This window comes from Haliotis cracherodii, unplaced genomic scaffold (genome assembly GCF_022045235.1).
Source record: "Haliotis cracherodii isolate W230 unplaced genomic scaffold, xgHalCrac1.p SCAF_8, whole genome shotgun sequence".
Classification (NCBI taxonomy): domain Eukaryota; kingdom Metazoa; phylum Mollusca; class Gastropoda; order Lepetellida; family Haliotidae; genus Haliotis; species Haliotis cracherodii.
This window is the reverse complement of record NW_027266341.1, coordinates 58,292,583-58,320,337: the sequence shown is the minus strand read 5'-3', so window position 1 is coordinate 58,320,337 and position 27,755 is coordinate 58,292,583. Positions and strand designations below refer to the sequence as shown.

Here is a 27,755-nt window from a genome sequence, read left to right as displayed (position 1 = left end):
CATAGTTAGAGACATGGACTGGTTGCGATAGTTAATGCCGAGAATCAAATCAAACAGTGAAAACTCCATCATGAAGATTGCACAAGCAATGACAACAAGCTAAGTACTATGTCTGCGTCTGCCTATACAAGATACTGTTTTCCTAGTTGCTAGGTCTCTTTCCACTCAATTTGATATCTTCTTGACAACTGCCTCTGGGCATAAGTCAGAAGACGAGACTCGACATAAATTCTTGGTGTTTTGTACGCAACTCAAAGAATACATGGCTGATCAAAGACTGTGTAACAGTGCGGGATAAGACAACATAATTATCCTCAATGCTTCTGTGATTTTAGGCTGCTTTAATTGATGAATCATGCTACTCCAATGTGCAGTTTATGTGGGGCCTGCTCGGAGCCAGGCTGTCACAGCCCGTGCCAGGTCATCATGGGACCTGCACACATCCAGGTTCTCCCTATCAATGCAATCCATTCTCGTGAAATATGTGGATTCCTCTCGAAACATATTAATTCTTCTTTTGTAGACGTTTATACTTTTATACCGGTTAATAGCCCGCCCCATGAGAAATCAAATTTCAACGCCAACATTTCAAAAAGCACTTCTATTTACTTGTTGGCTGATTGAGAAGCCGATTAGTGGAACATTTAATCGACTTGAAACTCCGTTCTGATGTTCAAGTTTTTGTAATCAATTGATCTTTTTGCCATTAGCTACTGAAGACAGAAATTTATAACAGATTAATCAAACCCTTAAATCTTAAGAAGGATTTGGATGGCACTCTCTGGCACTCTATCATTCTACTGTCAACTGCCTTTCAGCTCAAATAAAAATATCTCAATATTTCTGTGATGCTGGCAAATTCAATCTGATGAATTAGGGGAAGTGCAAGTGTAGTATGTCTTCATGTGCCTGGAAATGTAATAAGGAAAATCACAAAAATCCTTACCTGAATCTTTGGCGAAAATGATGAGTTGGTATTCTGCTGTGGCTTCCCTGTCAAGAGTCTGATGAACAGTTATCTCCCCTGAAGGACCTTGAATTTGAAATATTCCATCATCGTCCAGAAGAGAATAAGTCAGTTGACTATTCGGTGTCGAGTCATCATCTCTGGCTGTGACTTGCATTAAATGAACGGGAATGTTTTTGTTGTTTTCTTGAACAAATGCTATATAGGGTGAATCTACAAACACAGGTGCGTTGTCGTTGACGTCAGTGACATTGATGACAATGGAAGCTGTTGCGCTGTTCACAACATGGACGCCGCTATCTTCTGCTTGGACAATCAGGTTATACAGCTTATTTCGTTCATAGTCCAGATTCTTCTGTATCCTGAGAACACCACTACTCATGTCCAGGTTGAAGTCATAGTTCTCGTCCCCTCTGATGATGTAATAGCGAATGATTCCGTTCAACCCTTCATCCAGATCTGTTGCCGAAACCTTCAGCAAGCTCTTGCCTACACCAATGTCTTCTGGCACTGTTGCACCATACGTCTGCTTCACAAAGTTCGGGGCATTGTCGTTTACATCTTCAATGTGAACAATCAGATTCTGAGTGGCACTCAAAGATGGCTGACCCTTGTCTGTAGCGGTGATGGTTAGAGAGTAGTTTGCGATGGTTTCCCGATCTAGAGCTGTGTTCACTTGAAGGTATCCGCTGGCTTGGTCCAGAGTAAATGGGTATCCAAACCCTGGAACAGATGCGAGACTGTAGGACACCTGACCATTTGGGCCTGAGTCAGCATCTGTTGCCACCACAGTGAACACAACCGATGCCCTGCTCGCGTCTTCCTTTACCCAGGTAGCATTGGGGCTCTTGAACTCTGGCGGACAGTCGTTCACATCCTTCAGGTGAATTGTGACCTATCGCAGAAAACGATGGATTTTTTATTCAAATCTTGGAACTTACTAAACAAGGATTAACAAGTGAGTGAGTGAGTGAGTGGGTGGGTGGGTGGGTGGGTGGGTGGGTGAGTGAGTGAGTGAGTGAGTGAGTGAGTGAGTGAGTGAGTGAGTGAGTGAGTGAATGAGTGAGTGAGTGAGTGGGGTTTGATGCTGCTTATAGCAATATTACAGCCATATTACAGAAAATAAGCTTCACAAATTGTACCCATATGGGATTGAAGCCAGGTCTTAGCACAGTTAGCCAAAGTTTAAACCAATAGGCCCAACTGCATCTATCATCCCTGTTAATGCCAGTTTCTAAATAACAGCATCAGCTATTGCAGAATGAGAGCAGCCATGTTGGGAACAAAATGCCAAACCTTCTTGGGTGAATTCAGAACCTTCTTGTGCCAAATAGGCAGATTTGTGATTTCACTCCACAGAGAGTTGTGAATGCAAAATGAATGTACACCGATCAGTTGACCAGCATAATAATTGCACATGCTAATAACATGTATTGTGTGGGATATAATTGTACACATCCACATCATCATCATCATCATCATCATCATCATGTACCCTTAGCTGGGCCCTCCTATCACCTTTCCCTAAGCATAGCACTACTTTAAACAGTAATTTCCGGACATATATAATACATGTGAAACCTTAGGCAAACTTAATTAAATAATGTCAGGAATTGCCACAGACATTGATGAAATTCTGATTGATTTCTGTATGAAGTATCATCTAATCACTAATCTCATGTTGATATTAGTCAAATCTGTTCACATAATGTTATCATGTAAATGAATTATATCACCATTCAATACAAATTTCCGATAAATTTTACACACAAAATAGATTTGTTTTTTAAATATATTTTTTAACATGAATGTTTGATCAAGCCAGTTTACACTTGACATAGAGCAATCAAGTTTATCAACTAAAATCAGTTTTAAATTACTACAAGAATCCTTAATCAATTGGGTACTGGTGTTCTTTGAATAATTAATCCTAAGGATCTAGAATTGGGTCAGAAAAAACTTGCAGTGCTCTATGGCTCCTGGAAGCTGGAATTAGTTGTAATCAGACACTATTTCTGACACTATACAGGAGAGGCCTGTTAATTATGAAACAATCACAAGCCCGGGACAGCCTGCCTGCTTGGCACTCAAATATGCTATTATATATCATTAAAAGCAAGGACAAAAAACAAGAGGTATTATTACAGTTGCTGAAGTTGATAATCTATCACTAGGGGGCTCGGCTTGGTCAGTTGCTATGACGATCAGATGATAGGTTGGGATGGTTTCTCTGTTCAGGAAGCCGATGGTGTAAATTGTTCCATTTAGTGGTCCGATGTCGAACTGGTTTTTCTTATCTCCACCAGCTAGAGAGTACCGGAGTTGGCTGTTGATGCCTGTATAACAAAACAAAAAACAAATAAAAATATATTGTGAATATTTACAGCCATGAGACTCAGCATCCGTACAACTGAGCCATATGGAAAAAATATCATTTTGATCAAACATTATCAATTATTCTAATCAAAAAATGTATTGCCACTAAAGGTAAATATTTGGAACATTTACGGTTTCGTCATAGACAAATATATGCTGCAAAACAAATACATAGCTACCACTAGCTCCATTATGCCTAAAAGGGTACTTATATATCAATCAAGGCAGGTATGTTGATAATAGACACAATGCACCTGATGCAATGGCTGGGTATGGGTTAGACCTCTGGAGAACATCCTAGCAAACAATGCTTTCCATAAAACTACCTTCAATACATCTGTTTGATCACTCACTGTGTCTTATTGTCTACTTCGGAGGGTAAAATAACACTGAGATATCTTATCAGTTGAAAGCCTATTTTGATCAGTTCAAAATAAAAACTAGGGGGATTTAAGTCAGTCAATCTCCTCACGCAGAACTGATAAAACAAATGCACTTAACATTTTTTTACTTTAATAAACCTGTCTTGAATATTTTGTGGCTCTAATCTTCCCTGGAAACTTTACTGAACATCCTTAGAATTACTTTATTCCTGTTTTTAAGGTTAAGTTTATCATTTGTTACGATTTATAGCTCATTCTTCCAGCTAAAACAAGTATCCTCTTACGTGTCGCCAGGAAACTAGCACCTGCTGGCTATGAACAAAAACTATTCCCCTGACAAGGACTGATATTGCCTGTTCACACATACCCTGTCTGGTATTCAACAATCACCTACCATAAATCATAAAGTTTAATCTTTCCAAATATCTTCACAGCTTGGCTGGGGAAAGCATTTAAACAAGTTTAATGGTCTCTATTGTGCAAGGGGGAAAAAAATGGAAACTTTCTGGCATATACTGGTTGTATATCTCAAAGATAAGGGATTATATACACATCTTGATGCAATAAATGAATGAATTGGAAGATCTTGAAAGAAGAAGTTCAAATTTGTCACTCAGTGTATGCACCTTGATGAACCCATAGAGTAAATATGCCATATACCGTAACATCAAAAAATGTTCTTTCACAACTACGACCCTTGCTGCATTCATACAAGAAAAAGGACTCATCCATTTCAAAACAAACACACTATTCGAAAGTAAAATGTTCCATTGTGTGACACATAATTTAGAAGAAACTCACATAAAACACTTGAAGCAAAAATCCTTCTCATGTACAGAGTAACTATTTAGCTTTGAGTCATTTCAATATTTGTTGAGCATGTCTGATATAATTCACCATGTGTGAACATGCTTTATGGAATAGACAATACAGCTTCCAAGAATATTATTAAGCAAAGCCAACTCCACAAGCAAAATATTTAAACGAAAGAAAAGATAAATACTCCAGGCAAAGTACAAATCCTACATATGGCTTCTCAAAAGCAACCATTATTCTCCTACAGCATGACCTATAGGATAAGAGAGTTTGCGCCTGTGTTATGTAACCGACAAAACACATGTCACGTGTGTGATATGTGCCTGTATCAGCAGAGGGTGTCTGTCAAAACATGAACTGGGTTTACATCGGAATAGGAGTCAGCATTTGTGTAGATGCGAACATGATTAAGGTAGGGGATGAAATTCAAGTGTATAAACTTGCACAAAAATCACATCAAACAGGTGATTCTATATACACAAGCAGACGAAAAAGTCTTTGAAATCCTGATGCAATCATTTGATTTAACATTTCTTGTACTGTGTGATTAGACTCACAGTGTCCGAAGCATACATATTAGCAGGATCTATTTCTTTCGGCTCTTTTGAAGATTCCATCACTGACAAAACGCATTATACTTGTGTTCAAGAGCATTACTCTTGTGTTCAAGAACGGTCATAATGCCAATGTCATCTGTCTAGATATCTAATCATCAATTGATGACAGATTTTTGAAAACCTTTAACTCCAAATAAAACCAAACGGATCTGAAGCGATCTCACAACTAAAGAAATGAAACTTTCAAAACTGATGAATGTGCACTTTTTCGCCTTCTAGTGTGTAGCTGGTGAAATGAATGCAACGTTTCATTTGAACTGTTCATCGATCTTCACATTGTTAAGGGCCTTTTGTCATTCGAAGATGCACCAGCAGTTTTTACGATGCAAAAGTTAGGTTATTTGTCAGCAAGGTTTGAACTACATCTACTCGACGGCTATGCAAGATTTCCAACCATTAAAGTTGATTATGCAAGATTTCCACCCATTATTGAAAACGCTGCTCTGAAGAATGAGGATTCTATTCAACGATGAGTCACAACGCTATATGTACTGTTAAAGAAAACTATCCAAAATATTGATTTCATCTTATTCCACACAAAGAAATATACAGCCTCTGTATTTGCGATCATGATATGGAAACGATGCAATGATATTAATAAAAATACACCCCCATTTATTACTTGAAGGAATTTCATTATTCTGATTTATATTCTTCTTCATGTATCATCTTTTCATGTAGCGTGTAAAATACACATATATTTTTTTCTAAAGACATGTTTTATTCATGAACATTTATAAGGAATTGAAAACTTAAATGTAAAATCTGTCTGTGCATTTCAAAATGATTTAAATGGTTGATTGGTCCTTGAAGAATTCCTTATCTAATCTGAAGGAAACCAGAATGAGGCTGTAATCCCATGATGCCACAGTGATAGCTTCAGTACGTAAGTCGACACAGAATGCTAAGAATAGTCAGTCAATGTCGTCTAAGCTACCTTGATAATAATTATGTTTGTTTTGGATTTCTTTCGAGTTTTAGATTGGCAATTCATACGAGATCTTACAAATATTCACGTCTGCTAAATTCCTTTTTCAATAGGGGTATTTGCTTCCGTGCCAAATTGATCGACTTGCAATTATTTTGAGGTTGTCTTTAAAGCAGGTATAAGGAAGGTAAGAGACGTGTTCCCAAAGACAACACTGTTGCTATTCTCAACAGCCCTGAACCACACCCACTTATTGACCGACATGGCACTAATTATAACACAGACTTTCAACATAATCCCTTGGGGCCTTACAGACATTGTCGATAAAGATGTTTCCTAGCCAATTTGATTGATACAGCCAAAACCCATGTTTCTTTTGTTTCATATTGAATTCTGGAAAACAATATAGTTGAAACACAAAGAAAAGCATAAAATGCTTACTTTACGATTATCAAATATATCGATAATTGCAACATTCTCATATTCTGTAGTGAGCTATTGTTTGACTACAAGTCTTCAATACAATGATCCAGTCCTTTTATATCACTTAAACATATGATAAAAGAACCATGCCTTATCTATAGAATGACAGTTGTAAGGGTAGTAGCATATGATATAGCCATTAGACCAGTGGTTATCAGGAAGATAGTATCCAGTGTCCGTGCAGACCTCATCCAAGATAGCAAGGGCAATGAATTAACAATTCCTGGGAATCTTTAAAGAAAGGGACTCGGATCCCCAGTGAAACAGAATCAATGATCATTACAACCCTAGCTTGGAGTGGTCAGCCATGAAAATACTTCAGATTCTGTTATCATCGAGGATGGTCAATCAGCCATCTCATGACAAGCATGTGGCTACTAATGTGAGATGAATGCATTGCCATTTCGTTAAGAGTTTGATTGCTCTCACAGTGAGGAGAGGGTGAATTTTTAATAACAATTGCTTCGGTTCATTTCCGCCAGGTGTGGGTAGCACATGGTCTAAACTTGAACATGTCCTCCTCCTCAAGATGGCCGAAGATTCCATGCACCTGCTCATTCAGTCATTGCACATTTTTCATTAATTGATAGAATCATTAATTGTATATTTTTCTTACAGGGAAGATCTTTCAAGGAAGATTTCCTTTCGTTAATTTCTAAAACACTATATGCTCAATCAATTACTGTTCTATCTATGATGTATTACCATATTAATCCAATAAGAACAGCACTTTATATAAACACAAAAAATATTTATCCTGTAAACAATTTTTCCATCTAATCATGAACTGCAATAAAACATAACATTCATGTCATAGTTAATTCTTCTGTTTTTATAGTGAGCATGGTTTTTAGCCACTTGATGCTGTTTCTAGCAATATTCCAGCAACAGAGACACCGGATATGATCTTCACATTTCGTACCCATGAGGGGAATCAAACCCGGGGCTTTGGCATGACAAGCAAGTGCATTAACCACTAGACTACCCAGCGTGATTGGATTGGTGAGGACAAGAGCATCACATGTACAATCTACAGTTGGCACCAATCCTGATTGGCCACGACAGCCAGGTGACGTCTTGATTTAGTCTTTTCAAACATTCAGCTGTTAAAATAACAATGATTCATTTTCATACTGACAGAATAAACATAGACTTGCAGAAGTCTCAAAGTCAAAAAGTAGTACTTTAAATCTTAATTTCTAGATTATATAAATAACAAGAACAAGTCACAATAAGAGACTGGCATCCTGTCCACTTATCTAGACTTGTGTGTTATTAGGATAGAATTACTAAAGACCCATGACATATTCAGTACAGCCTTGGAGTAAGGCTAGAATAAACACTGCAAGTCCATTTCCGGACGTCCCAGAAGAAACATCTTGCTCTTCCTATATCAATATGTAGAAAGTCGCTTGAGACATTACATTGTACAAATTAGGATGGTAACAAATATATAATATTTCAAATCAATAAACGTCAAATACTGATCACTCCACATTTGTTTACTAAGTGCAACAATCACTTCCACAAAGTTTCATTTGTGTGCACAAACTAATCTATTATTGACAACACAAGGAATCAGTAGGTTTTAAACAATATCCAGTTGTAGTGTCTTAAAACCTTGACTCCCCACTTGGGGAGTAGGATAAAATAGTGTGTTTACACGACAATTGGCGTAATAGGTTGTCAGGTCAGAACACTACAAGCAACTATCAGAAAACAGCTAAATTACCCAGCACAGGGTTGGATACCTCATTCTGGTTATTGTCAGGGGGCTGTCAAAACATCCTCGGCCATGCCAGGAATTTCCAATTTTCTGAGGGAATATTTAAAAACATTTTTTGTGGGCTAACCTACACAGATGTAGTGAACAGATGGGGCCACAAGTGCTTTCTTTTTCGGAAGCACTTATTGAAATTTGCAATTAGGCTTTTTTCCAATATTTTTTAAGTATTTAATGTTTCTGATTATTTTATCATGAAATAATATGTACTTAATTGGATAACTGAAAAATAACATGAACTGACTCAATACTACAATTGTATGAACGTAATTTGTAGACATCGGGATTAATCTCGGTTGATGTAATTATTGAAATGATTAATTCATGGAATTGTAATTAGGGATCAGATTTTATTGAAACTTGTAAAATAATTGTACGAATATTTTCACTGTTTTCAAGGTTAGAGACTGCGTGACCTATCATGATATCAAAGATGGCTCCCAATATCAAAGACAGTCATTGGAGCAGACGTAAAGAATGAAAATTTCAGATGAATCGGACAGAAATGATCTGGAAGCAATTTGTTGGTCATCGTAAACATGCTCAACTGTCATGGAAGTATTCCAAGATTTCAAGCCCTGCTTTTGAAGATGGGGTCGAACAGACAGCAGGAGTCATGCCCTTAAATCCCCTGACCCGTTACCTGACCTTCAGACTGGACAGTCCAGTGTGGACAAACCCAGCAGAGGGCATCCAAACATTTAGAATCCATAATATTGACACAATTTGTCCAAAATATCAGCTCAAGTGGTTGTCTTTTCCAAATATTATCTCAGTCGACAACAAACACTTGGTTAATAATCCTGTCACATGTTATTTACGGATGGGAAATAAATGTTTCACTTTTCTGTCCATTTTGTATCAGCATGACGATCAATGGAGTTTATATCAGCAGTTAATATTCTGGTTATATAACATAGGCATGATGAATTGTGTAGAAACTGTTCAGCATTCATATCTGCCCATGGAAAGGTGATAATCTATAGCTCAATTTTTTTCTGTCATTTTCGACCACAAAGAAATTAAATCTAATCAGCCGAGAAAATAACCCAATGTTATATCCTTTCTATCACCGAGTGAAACCTCGGCCCAAAAAACTCATTTCATTTCCTCAACTCGGCATACTTGACGGAGACTTTACGATGCTTGAAAATGCACCTACGATCCCCAATGTATTGAGGTGCAAGATACCCACGAAGACAATATCAATAAAAGACACTTTTCCCCCATTGGCGGCGTATATATGTAGGTATTAGTCTGCCCTGGGACGAGACATCCAAACTTCTCACCAGACAGCACTGACATGATAAACACTTTTTCATCCTCTCCTCTTCAATTCCACATAGGAAGGACTTTCTGTGCCAAACTGCAGATCAGTATTAAACATCTCATATCCCACAAACACCTTAACTCCCTAAATGGCCGAGGAGTGATAATTGCCTTTGTTTCTACAATTGAGTCTTTGTACTAGATGATTGTAGCTCCTATACTTAACATAGATAAAGCTACAGCCTAAGATACAGGTGAGGATAGATCAGGTTTACTGTGGCCTCCAAGATTATTGCACTTATATAGCGACATGCATGCACGTGTATCTGTGTCGGCTTGTACAAGTCCGAACTAATGCAGATTTTATAGTGCTAGCCCACTGAGATACCATACTGCAGTTTAACATGAATACCCCACTCAGACGAGTATACTGACTCCGAGCCAACCAGTCCTAGTTTTAACCTCTTAATGCCGACCAACAGGCTGGGTAACAACAAGTACCACCTTTTAACGTCTTTTCAGTATGACGCAGCCGGGGATCAAACCTCCAACCTTCGGCTCTCCCTGAACACACACTACCACTAGACGACGGAGGCGATCCTAAGATGCCGACATAGAGCAATAATATCGCTAAGATGGCTTTTTGGGCCCCGACCTGAGAAAGCAGCTGATTGTACGATTCTGACTATATCAACAGCATGTGTCCATAACTCACTATCACATAGGGATGATACCAGGTGTTCAGTCATGACTTAATTGAAACTACAGCTTGTAAGTGACACTTCAAGATATCCAACTCTTTTGATATCTTGACCAACTTCACTTCTCCAAACATGATACCAAACATCCTTTTTGGAAATGGACCATATATGTACTACTCAAAACGAGTAAAAGAACACATAGAATTTGAAGGCTGTGTGTTGCAACTCCCACAGATGACAAATTAACTATAGCCATATGAAAAAGTCCAAAGATATATTGTTATCAACACAATGAACATATCAGTTGCTAGTGTAGGTAGCCGAGGTACATGTCAGCAGGTACGTATTCCGCTGACAACTCTCACTAGCCACATCCCACACAACCCAGCTTATCTTTTGTGATGACCACCGCAGATGTCCGTGCCGTGTTGTGAGGGAAAACACAGGGATTATTTCAATATGGATCTGTTATTGGCTTGCGCCCCTCCCCTCGACTGACGACTAGGCCTATTCTCCCACACTCACTCCCTTCTACACCACAACACAACACACTCTGGTACTGGCCCTCTCCTGGCCACTCCACACACACCATTAGCATCAGCTAGCTTGTTGCTGATAAAGGTTCTACACAATAATACAATAACCCATTTGACCCTTCATTGCAGGCTGTATCGCCATGTGCTCAAACAGTCAGCTGTATTGACAACACAGCGACTTAGTCAAGTGCAAGGGCTTTTATGTCAGAGTCAGCGATATTTCAATTAGATCACAGTGTTTGTCTTTTGTGTCAAGGGGACGAGCTGTAAGGAAATTGGTGGTCTTAGAAAATTGGATTTTAAGTCTTTCCAACACAACAGTTATATTTTATGATGTCTATCTGCCTAACAGTTAATGCTAACCCTAAATACATGGAGACTTCATCACAAATTACAATAAATAGGAAAAGTGCACCAGTGGACCTCTTAGTGCACCAGCCTGTAATAAATCAAGTCTGGGTCAGACAGGGGCAGTCGGGTAGCCAAGTGGTTAAAGCGTTCGCTCGTCACGTCGAAGGCCCGGGTTCGATTCCTGACATGGGTACAATGTGTGAAGCCCATTTCTGGTGTCCCCCGCCGTGATATTGCTGGAATATTGCTAAAAGCGGCGTAAAACCATACTCACTCACTCACTTGGTCATACAAACCAGTGATTGATATTATAAGTGATGACCCACACCGTTGGGGTACCATGACATGCAATCTATCTCTGGCACATATTCAAGTTTTTCAATAATAGCTGTGTTAAGTAAAAGAGGAACAAGAAACAAATAAGCTGGGTTGAAATGCTGTCTTAAAGTGTATTGCTGCCATAGTTTTCTTGGGACAAACAGTAATGGCTCCCCAAATGCAAGTCCCCATGTTGGGGTTTAAACCAAGTACTTGGTTGGAGAAAACCTCGACAGCTTATACTACAATCAAACAGTTACCCTATCACACAAACAAAAGCGAGTGAGTGAGTGAGTATGGTTTTACACCTCTATTAGCAATATTCCAGCACTATCTAACGGGTGACATCAGAGAGTGAATGAGTGAGTGAGTTTGGTTTTACGCCGCTTTTAGCAATATTCCAGCAATATCATGATGGGTGACATCAGAAATGGCTTCACAGATCGTACCCATGTCGGAGTCGAACCCAGGTCTTCTGCATGATGAGTAAACACTTTAACCACTAGGCTAGTGGACCGCCCCCACAAACACAGTAAAAAAATCAATCCAAACTCAAAAGGCTAATTACTTTTTAACAAGGCTTCTTTAAAATTGATTTTATCCCACCGATCTGTATTAGAGGTAACACTTTGCGTGCGTCCAGATATAGTCTAGTCTAACTGGCTAATGGTATCGGTTGTTTAGAGAGGTGAGATTACTTGAGGAATAGAGACTTCATGGTAACCTGAGACTTGTCACTCTCAACAGCAAACAAGATAGTGTAGACAAAAATACATTCCTTCAGACAACACCAACACGCTCAACTCCCCACGGAACTTCCCAGAGGATCAGCCAGAAACTCTGGAGATGTACACCACTAACAGAGAAAAATTTCAATTGTTTTCCAGGTCCAATATTATCTTTGTTGTATTGCTAAAATGGTTTATGTTCAATCAATAGGATTGTTTCAGACATCCCTAACCAATTTCCAAAAGAAAATGGACAAAAAGGTTCAGAGGTGACGAAATTGAAGGGAACTTGTTTCATAATAGAAGTTTTTTAAATGCTTTTTGCTGCCCTTTAATGTTTTAGTTTTATATTTTCGTTTTTGGTAAATTTCCAATATGATTGCTGTAATTCACTCATTTAGTGGAATGCTCATCGCAAGTCTGTATTCGCTTGGATCATTCAGGCCCAGGACAAACTCCTAACACTGCTAAGGCTCTTCGCAGCTCATGGGATGATGGCGTCCTCACCTCGGGTTAGCCGTGGGATTATGATGTTTGCACAGAAAGTGATTCTGTTGATATGAAATACGAGAAGTTTCCTGAGAAAAACAGCTGGTAAGAGCAGCCATTTCCTACCAGACGAGTCAAGTATTGGGACAAACAATATTTATATTCTCAATACTCTATATCTTCCCAAAAACCAATACCAATCGGAAATGAGGCAAATTCAGAATACTTAATCAAATCAGCCAAAAAATTATACATTCCTCTTAACCAATTCAGATCAAATAAAGTTTAGATTATTAGAATCAACAAAATAAGTGCAGTTAAACAATCTCAAGACTGCTTATAAAAAGTGGAAGGAAATAAGTGGTACACATCATGGCCATGACTGCTGCAGTCAACTAAATCAGCCCTGAAATGATGATGGAATCTGGCAGCCATATTGTCTGATACCATAAGGGTATCATAAACCGTTGATGAACTCCAGGACAGATTTTGATTAACTGATTCCTGTGAAGACTGAGTCTGATGTACCTGGTGCCACTTTATCATAATGAAGTCATAATGTCCTCTAGTTCACAACTAATTACATTTTTTATGATATTGATATTATTTCTGGTTCATTTCGTTCTTGATCTGCCAAAAACAACATGGCTGCATGTCATTCTCACATTTAATCAACAAAAAAACAAAAAACGTGAATAATCTAAATATTCATCTCCGAAACTATTTCCCTTTTGAGACCCTTATTTCAACAGCAAATACTCTGTTTCTAAATTATACCATATTTATTATTTCATACATATTCAAATGAACATTTCATTATAATAACGCCCTCTGACATTACGTCAAAATGAATTCATCATTAAGGACAAAAACGGAACAGAGTTATGACTAATTAATTGGCAGATGTCAGAAGAAGACAACATTAATTAAATATTTATGACAACATTAAAGCTAGAACATTCCCCGAAGTGTCACGCAGTCCAAGGATGTCACGGTTTTAATAGAAACATAAAACTGTCATTAAACTTGCCACGTGTTGCCAAAGTCCGGGAGCTTCATGTACATCTTGACGAAGCTAATACAAGTCTTTAATGCTCTTCAACAGTTCAGGTTCAGCTGATCAGGTCCGCTTAAGCCTTGTAATATTCCGCAACTGCTGCTAATAGCCCGTACCAACCTCCATAACATGAACCTAAGGCTGTTCCCAAGTCATTTTCAAGAAACCGTAAACAAAAAGATAATTAGGAAGCAACAGCGTCTGTACACGTGTATTTACACACCCTGTTTCAAAGTAGAACATATATTATATAGAGATTATCGAAATCTCTTTTTCCTGTTTTTGCTTCAGAATATTGTTAACAAAGCATATTTCTTGTTTTCTGTCCTCCGTACATTTGACTGCTTTACACACAGAATTACTTTCTGAGGAGGAAGGAACTATTTAAAGAAAAATTAAATCTTTATTGAATTGCTTTTGTTCATGTTCCAGAGAACATTTTTGGGGACTATGCGTACTTTACGAAAACCTTTACAAATCAATATGAAAGTTGTCACAAGTTCATATGAATGAGAACAAGACTGTTAATTTCAACTATTTCATGTTTGGGATTATTAAGAACACTAAATGCTTATGGTATGCTGAAATGTGTCAAAGAGGCTCATTGTAGAAGTTTTCAGGAGTGTTTTTTCATATCTACTCATGAGAATTATAAGAGTCAGGTCGATTTCCTTAGATGTAGAATAAAGACAGTACAATCACATGATAAAAACTGCATCTATGGTCACAGACTTGCTCATACTTCACTCATTTCAGCCAGAACTAAGTATTTGATTATGTCAGACATCCAAAACCTGCATGTGTAGGATAGAAAAAAGCTACTTGTCAGCCATTAAAACAAATCTGGTAAATTGTATACTAATACATCAAAGTTTTCAGCAAATTTATAATTTGATATTTCTCGTGGGCAACACTGGTTCTTATCCTACCTGGTCCTTTCTGGATTTCATATTCTGTCCCCTGAACTGAAATACTGGTAATGATTAAAGACCATTTCTATTCCACAACAACCCTTTCATATTCCAACAAATCCAAAGTATGAAAACCATCAAAGGCAACAACTTCAAAACTGATTCACTTGTATTACCTATGAACAGAACCCATTGGCATTTTTTTTTCAATTTCAATTTCAATACATGAGTACCTATTGCTAATACACAACATCCTTCCTTTCATTAAGACTTGTGAAGGAAACCAACATGGTTGCAGATTTATGATCATATTCATCCATCACTGCACAAAACTATTATGGTATCCTAATGTACGGGTCGTAATGTCTATCAAACCCACACATGTACTAATCATTCCTCAGTCCCATCAAGCTTCTCCCAACGGAGATACTATTAACTGGCGACAGTATATCTTATTTGTTGACTTTGAAGGAAGGTCTTTGTAAATTTACAAAACATTTCCTAAGACTTCACCCTCAGTGAAAACATCCCTATTTCCGCTCCAATGAACATTAGTCAATGGAAGCTTGACTATTAGATTCAGCAGATCACATGATCTGGCAGCCATTGAACTTTGGAGGCAACAGGTGCAAATAGCCCATCAAATGTATGTACATTGTACACTGTGCAACCATCAGAAAGCCATAATGGCAGACGCCATGAATATGTAACTGTTTCAGGAGACCAACCTCCGTACCCCTTTCATCTTGGGGGATTACCTATAAACCTGATACATTTAATATGATTTATTCATATTTCCTTCAAATATTTGATTCATATTACTCGTTGCCTATCACTATGATGTGAGGAAAGTCCTAATTTGGGTTGTGTTCTCAACATTTACGGTTCTTTTCTGTTCTGCTCTGTAAACTTTTAACAAACAATTTTTGACATCTTTCTGCTCCATTTGCCCTTAGCGATGTCAACACTGCCTACACTGATATTTATTCACTCACTCACCCACATTTAGCAAAACTGCATCAAATTCTTTGAGACTCCAATTTTGAAATTCCGAGGGTGATCAAACCTGAGTGAGTGCATATGTTAATGGGTGATTGAATGAGTGTTTCAGTGAGTGTTGTGACGTGAAATGGAGTTTAACATCACGTCCAAGCTTATTGTACTTAAATAGCAACATGTGCATGCATGTGTGTGCATGTGTTGCTGATTGTAGTAGTCCGGACTAATGCCGATTTTAGAGTGCTAACTAGCAGAGTTTAACATGAACACTCCACTCAGACACTGAGCCGACAAGTCCTTGTCTTAGCCTCGTAATGCCAAGCGCCAGGCAGGGTAACAACAAGTACCATTTTAACCATTTTTCTTTAGGTATGACGCGGCTGGCGATCGAACCACGGACCTTCCAATCCCCGGACGAACTCTCTATCATAGTGAGTGAGTGAGTGAGTGAGTGAGTGAGTGAGTGAGTGAGTGAGTGAGTGAGCAAGCAAGCATTGTAATCATGCCAACATCATCCCAGCTACATCAGGCAGACTATATCAAATCTTAAAGAAACCAATAAAGAAAACACTAACAACGATCCACTCAGTCATCCAAAAAAACAACTTGAAAACCCCATCAGATGTTATAGTAGTCACCTCTCCCAACAACCAATAAGGTGTTGGGGACTTTTTCCAATCCATCCCCACAGACCTGTGTGATAAGGAATACCCTACAAACTAGGCATGATAGGCTGCCCCATCAATACACAAACCATCCCATTTTCCAATGCATGGTTTTCATACTAACTCAAGCCACAAATGAGAAAACGTGTAAGAAAACGCATTTAACAAAATGTGTGCCCTTTTCTTCAACTGGGGACAAGCTTCCATATCATTCAAACTGTAAATTAAATAGAATTAAAAAATCAATCAAAAAAATCCAACTATAAGATTTTTTTTAATGCTGTATCATCGTTTGTCATGTTTTCATTTCACATTACACAGACTGATGAACATTGCGGATAGGAGGTGAAAAAGGTGTACCTCCATCACACCCTGTCTCAAAGTAATCCCCTGGGGAATTTAATGACCAGCAAAAACTGGTGTGATGTATCAGTGTAACACTAGTCATCAGGGAACCCCTACACACAATAGAAGACAGAGAACATCATCAAAGATCCTGGAAGGTAAACATGGCCGCTCTTCAATCTGCACGTCCTCAATATTTGTTACACCTCCATCCTCGCTGATTGTGACCGAAAGAAAAAGGTGAGCACATTCCTCGAACTTGAGTGTAAAACAGACTCTAGATTTCGAGCGATTGCAAAAAATTGATACGGCGTAATTGCAAAAGGTCACGTTTAATTCATCAACCATCTGCTGAACTGGACCTTCTGAGGCACTTCCAGCGCTGCATATTCAGCCCTGACTGACACGGTAATCCTTTGGGAGCAATCGTGTTAGATTCACAATAATGAGGGTTGTGTTACTGGAATCTTGAATGTCCTATGCTCAAATAGGTGTGGTATTTTGTCCAGTTTCACATGCGGTAATTGGCAGTTGTCATGCGTACCGACTTGAATAAAAATACTTTTCATAAAAATCACAGTGTGAAGGGATCGTTTAATTACCAAAGTGAAGAAGTGAGTGGGAGGAGTATTATGTCTCTATGAACAATATTCCAGCAATTTCAAGATACCAGGGCTTCAACCATATTGGGGATCAATGGGGATCTGGGGCTGCAACTGTGCAGGGGATTGATCAGAGTTTGGGGCAAAACTAGCAAACATGTTAATCATCAAGAAAAGAGAGGATTACAGCTGTCAGGGTGTTGATGCAGTTTTAATCCGTTGAAAACAATTACAACCATATTTACCATTTGTTAGGTTATTAGCTTAATGCAATATTGCCTCAACATCAGGACCAGGTGACAAAACTGGCCATTAACTTCACAAACCGGGAACAGAACAAGCTCTCTAATCGACAAGCAAGCACTTTAACTACACACCTACCCAACCACCACTGAAGTTGTTTGAAGACAGTTTTACCACATACAACGTAAACACTAAGCTGAAACAGACATGGAACCTGCTGAGGGGAGTCCCAGAGGTCTCGGGAGTCTGTTGATCTGAGCATCCAATCACAATACGAGGTGGTCAAAATGTGCAACTGTTTTACAGTTAATTGGCAGCTGAAGGTTTTGACTTTTCCCATCACCCCATCCTTGAGGCAATAAGATGTTTAAGCTAACCCCTCTAGCGGACAAGATCTAAAGGTCCTCTTGAACTGGCAAAATGTTGCATTTGTTTGGTGTCGGAAGTGGGCGGTGTTGGGAGCCGGACATCTGCCCTGGTCACTGAACATACCCTGGGGGCCGTATACTAAACATGTTGCACAAAAATGATAAATCATGAAGTACACAACTTACAAATCTCTCAAATTCCATTCTGCCACAGAACACACAAATGCAAGTCAAAATGAAAGTAGTTTTCACACATGCTAAGACATAATCCGAACCCATCTCACACACAGACAGGAAAAAGGTTGATCCAATGTACAAAATGCTCCCCGAGACCGAGGTCAAGTTTGTTTGACCCGTGGTGGACACCCGGACGAGCTGTGGACTCAGGTAACTCAGGTATTAGTTCTCTCTGTGGTCAGCAGAAGTGCAAACAGTATCTGTCTCTTCATTAACCTCTAGTTACACGGGGGGATCCGGGGGAATCCGGGGGGATATAATGGTCTTACAGGGGCCTTGCTGTGAGCTACATTATGCCGTCTCATCACACCATGCTTGTTCTAGGTTAAAGCTGGGATTGGAATAATTTAGTATAACTCCAGAATCAGGGTCGTCTACAGCGAGTGTGGCATCCCCTTCAGGTCTAAACAGTATTACAAGAAAGGGCTTCATTAGAGTAACACTTAGTCTGTGAAAACATTTCCTTAAAATAATTGTAATTTTTTCTCTTCAAACAAACCTTTCCTTTTCTGTTGTTTTTATGCATAATCAAGGAAACTAGACTTGGTTTAGTTTGATCTAGGCTTGCCGTCTGCTAGTAAAAAATCTCTCTATATAGATATACAAATTCCACAATAATGGCACAGGACTAAAGCTTTATGCTTGTGAAGAATAGAACTCAGTGTTCTACTGACAAACTAACACACTTCCTACTGGGCTAACTCAATCAGCACACAACTGGGAGACCTATCTGTTTGGAAATACCACAAAGTGTAAGACTTGTCAGCACCGTATCGGATGAGTTCATGTAATAGTACGCCACAGTCCAGCTGGGGGCAGGGGGGCGATAACCCACCAGGAACCAGTGATTGACAGCATGAGCAACAATCCATGCCTGTGGGGGATGTGAAACAACCAATGACCACCTCATGCTAGTCAACTCTCATGACACACTGGGTACTGGATACCTTATTGACACGGAAATGTACACAGTGGTAATATCCTCTAGGGCAGTTACAGAAGTTACATTACAGATTTTCAAAGTAATATTGAAAACACACTCCATTAACCCTGTGAATGTCAACCACACTACACTGCACTGTAATAAAACCATTCATTCCAACTAATAGAATCTCATAAACATGTGTTATATGAAACTTGACATTTGTCAAATATACTGCAACACTTCAAAAACGCATCATTTTATGATATATTTACGTGTAGTTATCACCAAATAATTACTTACGTTTCATTTTAAGTGTTTTGAAATGTTAAAATGTACTTCATGTCCATAGAAATAGCTATTTTGTTTTGTTTCTAACGTCGACAAGATGTAATATGACAATACCAGATACACTCTGACATATATATTGCCATAATTAAGTCCAATCAGAATAACAAATTGTTATAAGGAGAGAGAGTATTCCAAAATCATTCATTTTCGGTTAAAATCATCAGTAATCAGAACCTCATTCTGTAGATGTTCAGTATTCCCAATAAGCGTCTATCGACTTACTGATACCACGATTGTAATACAAGATGCCCACGAGTTCCAGTGCATCTGATACATCAGAGAAGGACAACGTCCCTACATACCTGTGTCTATGTCGGTGGCGCTGACGTTGAGGAGAGTTGTCCCAATGGCGGCGTTCTCCCAGATCTCTTGACTGTAGGACATGGGATCAAAGACAGGGGTGTTGTCATTGACATCCTTTACGTTCATGTAGACGGTAACGCTGCTGATGAGGGGAGGGCTGCCGCCGTCATTGGCTGAGATGTTCAGGGTGTACAATTGCACCTGGAATACAAACAGTCAAGAATATAAAAACTTTTTTCCATAATGTTGAAACTTTTGATTTTCTTCAACAGACTAAGAGACAACAGTTATTAAAAATTGGTTCCCATAGAGAATATTTATTGTTTTCCCATAACAATTCATATCAAAATTGAGACCAACCACTTTAAAATAGATAAACTTTAACAAATGGCAAGTTTCGCAAAATATAAGAGCATGTTTACATTCCATTCACCAAAAATCCCAAGTCTACAACTAAATCTAATTTTGGGAGGAAGTGCATCAGATCAAAGCATTTTCTAGTAGAAAATGTATTTGCAATATGTATATTGCCCCCAAATGCAAATAGCACAGTCTGCTCTTTGAAGCTGAAGGGGACAAAAAATGGACGTAAATGTTATTACAAATTTCCTGCCTGCAACTCGGACACGACATTTCAGATAAGGTTGCACTAAGGAACATGAATTGCAAATCCATAAAAGCATGGTATGTACAATTGTCCTACTGACAGGCTATATATCTATAAAGGTCCTCAGACAGGTATGTGGGCCTCTAGGACTCTCCATTGTGGCATGACTCAGGCAAAATCATCATGAAGATATTAAACTCTTGAAAACGTCGAGGCTAAAATGAAATACAATGCACTTCTTTCAAGCATCTAAGCAATAATATATCACAATTGTTCATTTATCTGTATGAAAGCTGTACTTGTGGGTACAGCTTGATTTACCTCCTCAAAGTCGAGTTGGTCAATCAGCGTGATGGTGCCCAGACTGCCTTCAACTTGGAACTTGCTTTTGCCCCAATCAGAAACCAGATCATAGGTCACCTGACCGTTGGATGCCTCATCCTGGTCAATGGCTGTGACACTCGCAACAGTTGTGCCGATTGCAGTGTTTTCAGGGACATCGAAGGAGTAAAAGGAATGGGTGAATTCAGGAGGGTGATCGTTTTCATCCTCGACTGTGATCTGGACATCGGAAAATGACGTCTGCTGCCCATCGGAAGCTTGGACACGGAAGGCATACGACCTTCTTCGGGATCGACTTAAAACCCTTGCTGTTTTCAAAGTTCCTGCAACCAAAAAAATTATTGTTGAATTTATACTGTCGACACTTGGGAAGAAATTTTTTTTTTACACCAAAGCGTGTGTTCAGAATTAAACCAACATAAACATCAATTTTGTCAATGAAGATAAGTGTGTTCTCGACATAAATCTTATTCCTAAGATTCCAGCTTGATTAACACTGGCAACAAATAGTCGACTTGATTATACCATTGTCTACTATGCTCTTCCCAAAAGCTACTTATGAAGATTCCCCCTTGAAACTGTCAGTTGAAGCTTGCAGATAAGCTAATTCTCTGAAGGGGTTCCTAAGAAGCTGACTCAATCACACAGTGTTTGGGCAAAATTGGTTGACAATTTAGATTTTATTCAAAAGAGATGTTGGAAAAAATGCCCTTGATGCAACAGTTTCGTGTTTCAACAGTTTAAGCCTGATCTCTTGAGGGAATTAACTTAATTTTGTCAGCCCAGACTGAGCCTGCATGGTAGATGTGTAGAAGTCGTTACCCTCCCGGCCGGGGGAGGAGAGGCAGGCAAACACTCAGCTCTATCTCCGGAGCATCACTTATTTCTGTTGCTTCCCGTTAAAAAATGATCAACTTGTGAAATATTCATCACGTCAGCGTCAAAGAAGCTGAACTTCCCAGCATCCCTGTAATCTATGGAAATTTGAAGTCAGGGCTAATCCATCCATGTTACAAGGACTATGGACACATTACATGGCTTGCAACCAGGTCGAGTCATTTCAAAACACGTCTTGAGATGTATTGAAATTAAGTGAGAGGAGACAAGTTATAAAGAATGAGGCAAAAAGCACACCAGACTTAGATTTATCTGTATTTTCACAAGAAAGTTATTAAATCTAAAGAAGAAAATCTTTCAAAAAGAAAAACCCCATTTCCTTAATCAAATTAAATCTGAACTTTTTAAAATCCAGAGTTGAAAGTTCTAGAGTGCAATGTTTTATGGCGGGGCAGAAATCTCTACTTTACAATAAAGACATATTGGTGCCAGACAAGCTGTGGAACTCCAAGAGACAATTGGGACTAGAAGTAACAGACAAATTGATGGACCACAGTCTTCAATTGGAGTAGAAGTATGTTTTAATGCCTATTCGGTTGCCAAGACGATTTCACTTCCCTGACCTTTCACAAAACATTTTGGTTCCATGACTGTTCGTATCTCATGAGGTTTAGCAGAAGTAAATCTTTTTATCCAATAATTCCTTCTTCTACAAACCGATCTTAGCACTAAGCCATTCGAAGTCCACGTTGAGGCATAGAACTCGGACTGTCAAGGACATCAAAAGTATATGCTGAATTATAGGAATTGAGTGAGAGTGAGTTTTTGAACTGTATGTCACAGTGTGTAAGCTTGATGTGGGAGAAAACCCTGAAATGATGCAACAAGCATCAAGCAGGGCAACCAAGAAACATAAGCAGTATGAATCTGTGATTACAATCCCCAATCACAGGTTCCTGGCATGCCTAAGGGACACAACTCTGCATAGCAAACAGTGCCACTACATAGATACAAAGACAAGGACAACCAGAGCATTGAAGGCCTTTGCTACAACAGAGAATTCTAGTAAGGCTGGAATGTACATCAGGAATGTAGCGAGAGGCACCAAAATCATAGCAATGTCAGCAAGGCCTGTGAAGTCTTTGTCAAAGTAAATGATAAAAGGACACCATCAACATGAAAGATCAGCTAATGTATCGACATTCAAACACAATGGAGATTATACAGCAAATCCTTGTGAACTCAAACTCTAATAATTTGATTGATATTCTCCAGTATGGCATTACTTCGTGATCCCTGTTGAATCCTAATTGGAACAAAGGTCTAATATTGAGACAATGCTGGCACTCTACTTATCTCAAAATTATGGATAACTTCAGTGAGTGAGTGAGTGAGTGAGTGGGAGGGTGGGTGGGTGGTTGAGTGGGTGAGAGGATGAGTGAGTGTGGTTTTACGCCACTTTTAGCAATATTCTAGCAACATCACGACAGAAGACACCAGAAAAGGGCTTCACGCAATTTACCCACGTGGGGAATCGAACCACACTCTTTGACTAATCAGCGAATGCTTTAACCACTAGATTACCCCACCGCCCGAAAAATTTCAGTTAGCAATGTTTCACAGTACTGTTAATATGTCACCGTAATCAAAAAGAATGTAAAAACAAATTATCACCCACCATCTTGAGTTATAGAGAAATCCTCGGCGCCATTTCCATTCAGCTGTAGCTGCGTGCTGCCGATGGTGTCCGGGTCCGTCACGTCGACTGTCAACACGGACTGTCCAAGCTGTGCGCTCTCCGAGATGGTGTCCAGGAAGAGAGAGCTGGAGAATCGCGGAGGTGTGTCGTTCTCATCCACAATCCGAATCCGAGCCTGGAAACAAAATCAGCATGCTATAGATCTTTTGATGACTAAATACAGGATTTCACAAACGAGCAATATGTAACTTTTGATACACACTGTTATCATGCACGCTGTATGCATCTGTTCATGAACATGCTGCATGAAATGTGGGTGTGCGTTATGGTGGACTTTCTGTATGATGGTGCATGTGTCATGTGTATATGCATCCTCGTATACATGTGACTGCATCCTCGTTTACATGTGACTGCATCCTCGTTTACATGTGACTGCATCCTTGTCTACATGGGTGTTTGAATCCTGTTAAATTTAAGTCTCAAAATCATTGCCTAACATTAACACAGTAGGGTTTATCTTCTTAATAAGTCATCCTGCTATACCCCTTTACATTTGCTATTCCCTATTTTGACTTGCACCATATATTCCCATGTTGTTTCAGATGAACAATTGACTTGCCTTTGCATGTGTTTGTGATGGGTGCCACATGTAGGTCAGGGCACGCTCAGCTTATTGTGACCACCTGGTATCCTAACAATTTGAGTGATTCATAAACACATGCTCATGATAGAGTCAGAATTGTACAATCAACTGCTTTTAGGGATTTCTTATTATGGTTTTGTTGGTTTATTTATTAGCACTGACATACTGAATATATGCAGCATTCCAAAACGATTTCACACAACTACATTCAAATGATGGAATACAAAGGACATCAACCTGATCACACCCGATTTAACAGCTGCAAGTATTATTTACTTTCATATTTACCAAGCTGTCTCCAAGGCGGAGAGCTTATAAATCTGAAGGCCAGTTGCTACGACATCCTCAGTGGTTACCAGGCACCTTGTGACACACACACGTCGTAAGAATTCATAATACTCCAACTTGAAAGATTTCAGTTTCGAAAAAAAAAATATTTGAAGATTCATGACATATGTTTGCAAATCAGCTTAACCATGTTAAACTACACCTTCAAATGGTTTATGATACAAACATTTTTCAATGCATGATATCAAAGCGTGAGCTGGTCAGGACGTTGGATTGTCATCTTCTGATACAAGGTTGCAATGTGAAGAATCCGTCACTTTGGCAAAAAAGACCTCAAATTGACAGATATATGCCACATGATCAAATGTAACATATCTCCCTGTTATTCCAAATGTTTGTCAGCCAAGATGACTGGGCACAATTACTCCAAGATGACATTAGATCAAAGCAGAGTGAAAAACTAAATATCAATTCAAGAGTCAGTGTTGCTGGAATATTTCCCTACGGACAAAAAATTACTGGTCAAAGACGGGATTGATTTATTTGTATTCGGCTTAAATGCTTATCCTATTGGATAAAAGGCCATGAGAAAGGCCAAATATCCTTGTGAAAGAGCTGCTTTATTTCAAAGGGAATTCCTATTGTATTTACCATACATAATACTCGCCTGACAACAGATAACAGGACAATGATCAAATAGCATATCTTACATACTTATAAACAACAATATGCCCTTTCAAACCGAGAATATATCTCCATCCAGAATTAGAAAATGGGAAGGAATTAATTTGATACCATGATTGAAAGGAGAAGTCAGTTAAATTTAAATTAAAACTAATCCTGCCAAGTTCCTTAGGTCAAGTAATAAACATAAATCATGCCACATGGAAATTCAATTATCTGCTGTGACCATTGACACAAATTTTCACGCTATAATGAGCAACATTAAGAAACACAAACTCATTATGATTCTGGAATAATTATCCTCTAAATAGTCACTATGAACCCAACAATGACTCTGGCTCGATTAAGAGCACGTGCATGAACCTGTACGGTTTGATATGAGACACAGGTCTGATTGAGAAAACCAGTAGGCTGTCCCCGAATAAGGATTATGTGAGTATCGTATCCTCGATATGGGGTCGAAGGGAATGCTGGGATATCACTAGTTTATAGCTGCTATAATGAGAACTTAATGAGTTCCACCATTTAGTGTAAGTAAGCATGCCGTAGGGTAAACATCGTAATTGGGTAGATCCGAATGGAGAACTGATAAATGTGTTTGGCTAACACTCACATAAAGACTGTGTCTGTTGTGTGGAAGGCTCTCTGGCAAGATACCCTGGAATCTGTCGTAGTTTCAACCAATTAATTTTACCAAATGAACACAAGAATGAAATCAGGTCTCAAAGAGATTTGAAAAACTTCATTAAATTGAATGGCTGAAAGTTTCCAAATTGTTCGCTTCTGACATGCCAAATAATTGGATACTTCTGTTATATTGTAAGCATATAGTTTTAGTGCCATTTGTCAACCAACGTCATAGAAATGTCAGATATCGATAATCAATTCTACAGATAACTACAATACAAATAGATATTATCTTTAACTGAGTGTGTGTTCACGAACACCTGGTGTCATCACTATTATTCAATGATCCATTCCTGTAATTTTCATCACTATTTTGCCTTTTGTGCTATGGATGTGTTTCAGCAGATATTCCATCTGACTACTCTTTGGCATTTATGTTTTGAATTCATACCGGTTTGTGGCACATGATCGTTTTTGTAGATATTTGCTGCGAGACTAAAAAGTGCTTACACAAATCATACCATGAAGGATCTGAAGCGTTCATCAAGTCAAGCAAACACACTTACAAAAAACTGGGCTGCCAAACAAAATTCACTGTTCGAGAAAAGAGAAAATTGCTGATTTGCATTTTCAAAAAAAGGCTTCACACTGGGCTGCCCTGATTCCAACATGGCCGACACAACATGGCCGCATGTTCCATTCCTATCTAGTATTTAAACAAGTACATCCTCACATGTGGAACAGGCCACCCTAATGTCAGCTGTCATTAGTCCTAGCTTCACAGACAAACACCATGTTAAAACAAAGCACATCAATACATGTAATGAAATCTAACCATGCCATTTTGACATTTTTCCCCGAAACATCCTCCATTTCAAACAGTTAATCGGACCACTCATCGATTTTCAATGCTTGATTTCCCAAGTCTAATGATTGCTCAATATGGCTATTGTATACAACATGCGATCATCAGTTTCACACCCTCATTTGCCTCGTGTAAACCTAATCATTAAAATGTATTTCATGAAATGTGACATTTTCTCCGTAGGCTCACGCAATGCTGGCTGGTGAGGTTAGCAAAACGTCAATGTTTCAGCTTGTCCCATTATCAGCCGAGTACATCTTATGCTACCTATTGTCCCGTCTCTATGGTAAACAGCAGAGAATAAATATAAATAGCTTTGGGTCTCGCATGAGTAGATGAACACCCATTACCCTCCCAGACATAACATTGTGATGAATCATGTATGCAACAGTTGCATCCATTCATCCCTACAAACGGAAAACTCGCGCACGGATCTGACAGACTTCTGGCAATGATTGTCACAGCAATAATTGAAAGAACTGTAAGTCTATAATGCATTATTCATATTTTCAAAACATCAAAAGAATTATTTTCCAGCAAACTGTACGCGCACAAATCAATCATATTCACCTTGTTTTCTTGCTGATCTTTCATTTCGAATGTGGAGACTTAACCTTATCGTCATTCCGAATGTGAGCTGCACAGAATAGGACTTAATCAAGGGGAAACTCAAATGAACTGCCAGAATGACAGATGAAGGAATAAAGAAAATGAAAGCCATTACGCAGATTTCCCCAGCTTATTTATTCAAGAAGGAGACTGATTATTTATCTTTCAAACAAACTTTTTAAATCTAATTTTCTTGACCTCAAAATGGTGAAATTAACTCCAGCTTATTCTCCACTTTTTATGATGCAAAATGGCTTGCGAACAAGCTGTGATTTATCAACGCTTTTCTCTGTTAACCTAATACCTTTCATCAATCTTCATTTAAATGTGAAATCAATTCAAACGTCCCAAACAACATTCCTCTATTTGTGATTGACCCAAAAAAAGGAGCAATCTTCAAATGACCTATCTGGTTTGACACCCTACCTTGGTGCATGCCTACAGAAATCAATCACCGCTCAAGTTTTATTTGTTTTATTCTTGAACAACAGCAAAACTCCATTATTAGACAAGTTTTTTAAAATTCGATATCACAAACTAAGTTCTCCTTCGAGTCAGTCCTTCCAAAACTGCACCCAATTCTCCAGGCCCTCTCCGTGTCATAGTCTAATTCAGGGTATCTCATTGCCGAGAGTGTTAACAAATAACAGCACCAAATTTGTTTTCTTAGAAATGATACGACTAATCCGAGCCCCAGGAATCCCTGACAGGTTGGTTTCTGGGCAAACAAAACACGACTTCCCGAATCCCAGGATTGATTCTCTTCACAGTTTGTCTAAGTTTAAATTTCACATTCTCAAATATCG

At 38.7% G+C, this 27,755-nt stretch overlaps 1 protein-coding gene across 1 annotated transcript in view; it reads right to left on the bottom strand.

Moving 5' to 3' along the window:
* LOC139451102 (protocadherin Fat 4-like) overlaps positions 1 to 27,755 on the bottom strand; it is a 134,891-nt gene that overhangs the window by 50,060 nt on the left and 57,076 nt on the right. The window contains exons 2-6 of the mRNA XM_071232900.1: positions 23,213 to 23,408; positions 20,677 to 21,020; positions 19,748 to 19,949; positions 3,113 to 3,303; positions 947 to 1,862 (exon numbers count right to left, since the gene is read on the bottom strand). Of these exons, the coding sequence (XP_071089001.1) occupies positions 947 to 1,862; positions 3,113 to 3,303; positions 19,748 to 19,949; positions 20,677 to 21,020; positions 23,213 to 23,408 (1,849 nt within the window). The remainder of the gene's footprint in view (positions 1 to 946; positions 1,863 to 3,112; positions 3,304 to 19,747; positions 19,950 to 20,676; positions 21,021 to 23,212; positions 23,409 to 27,755) is intronic.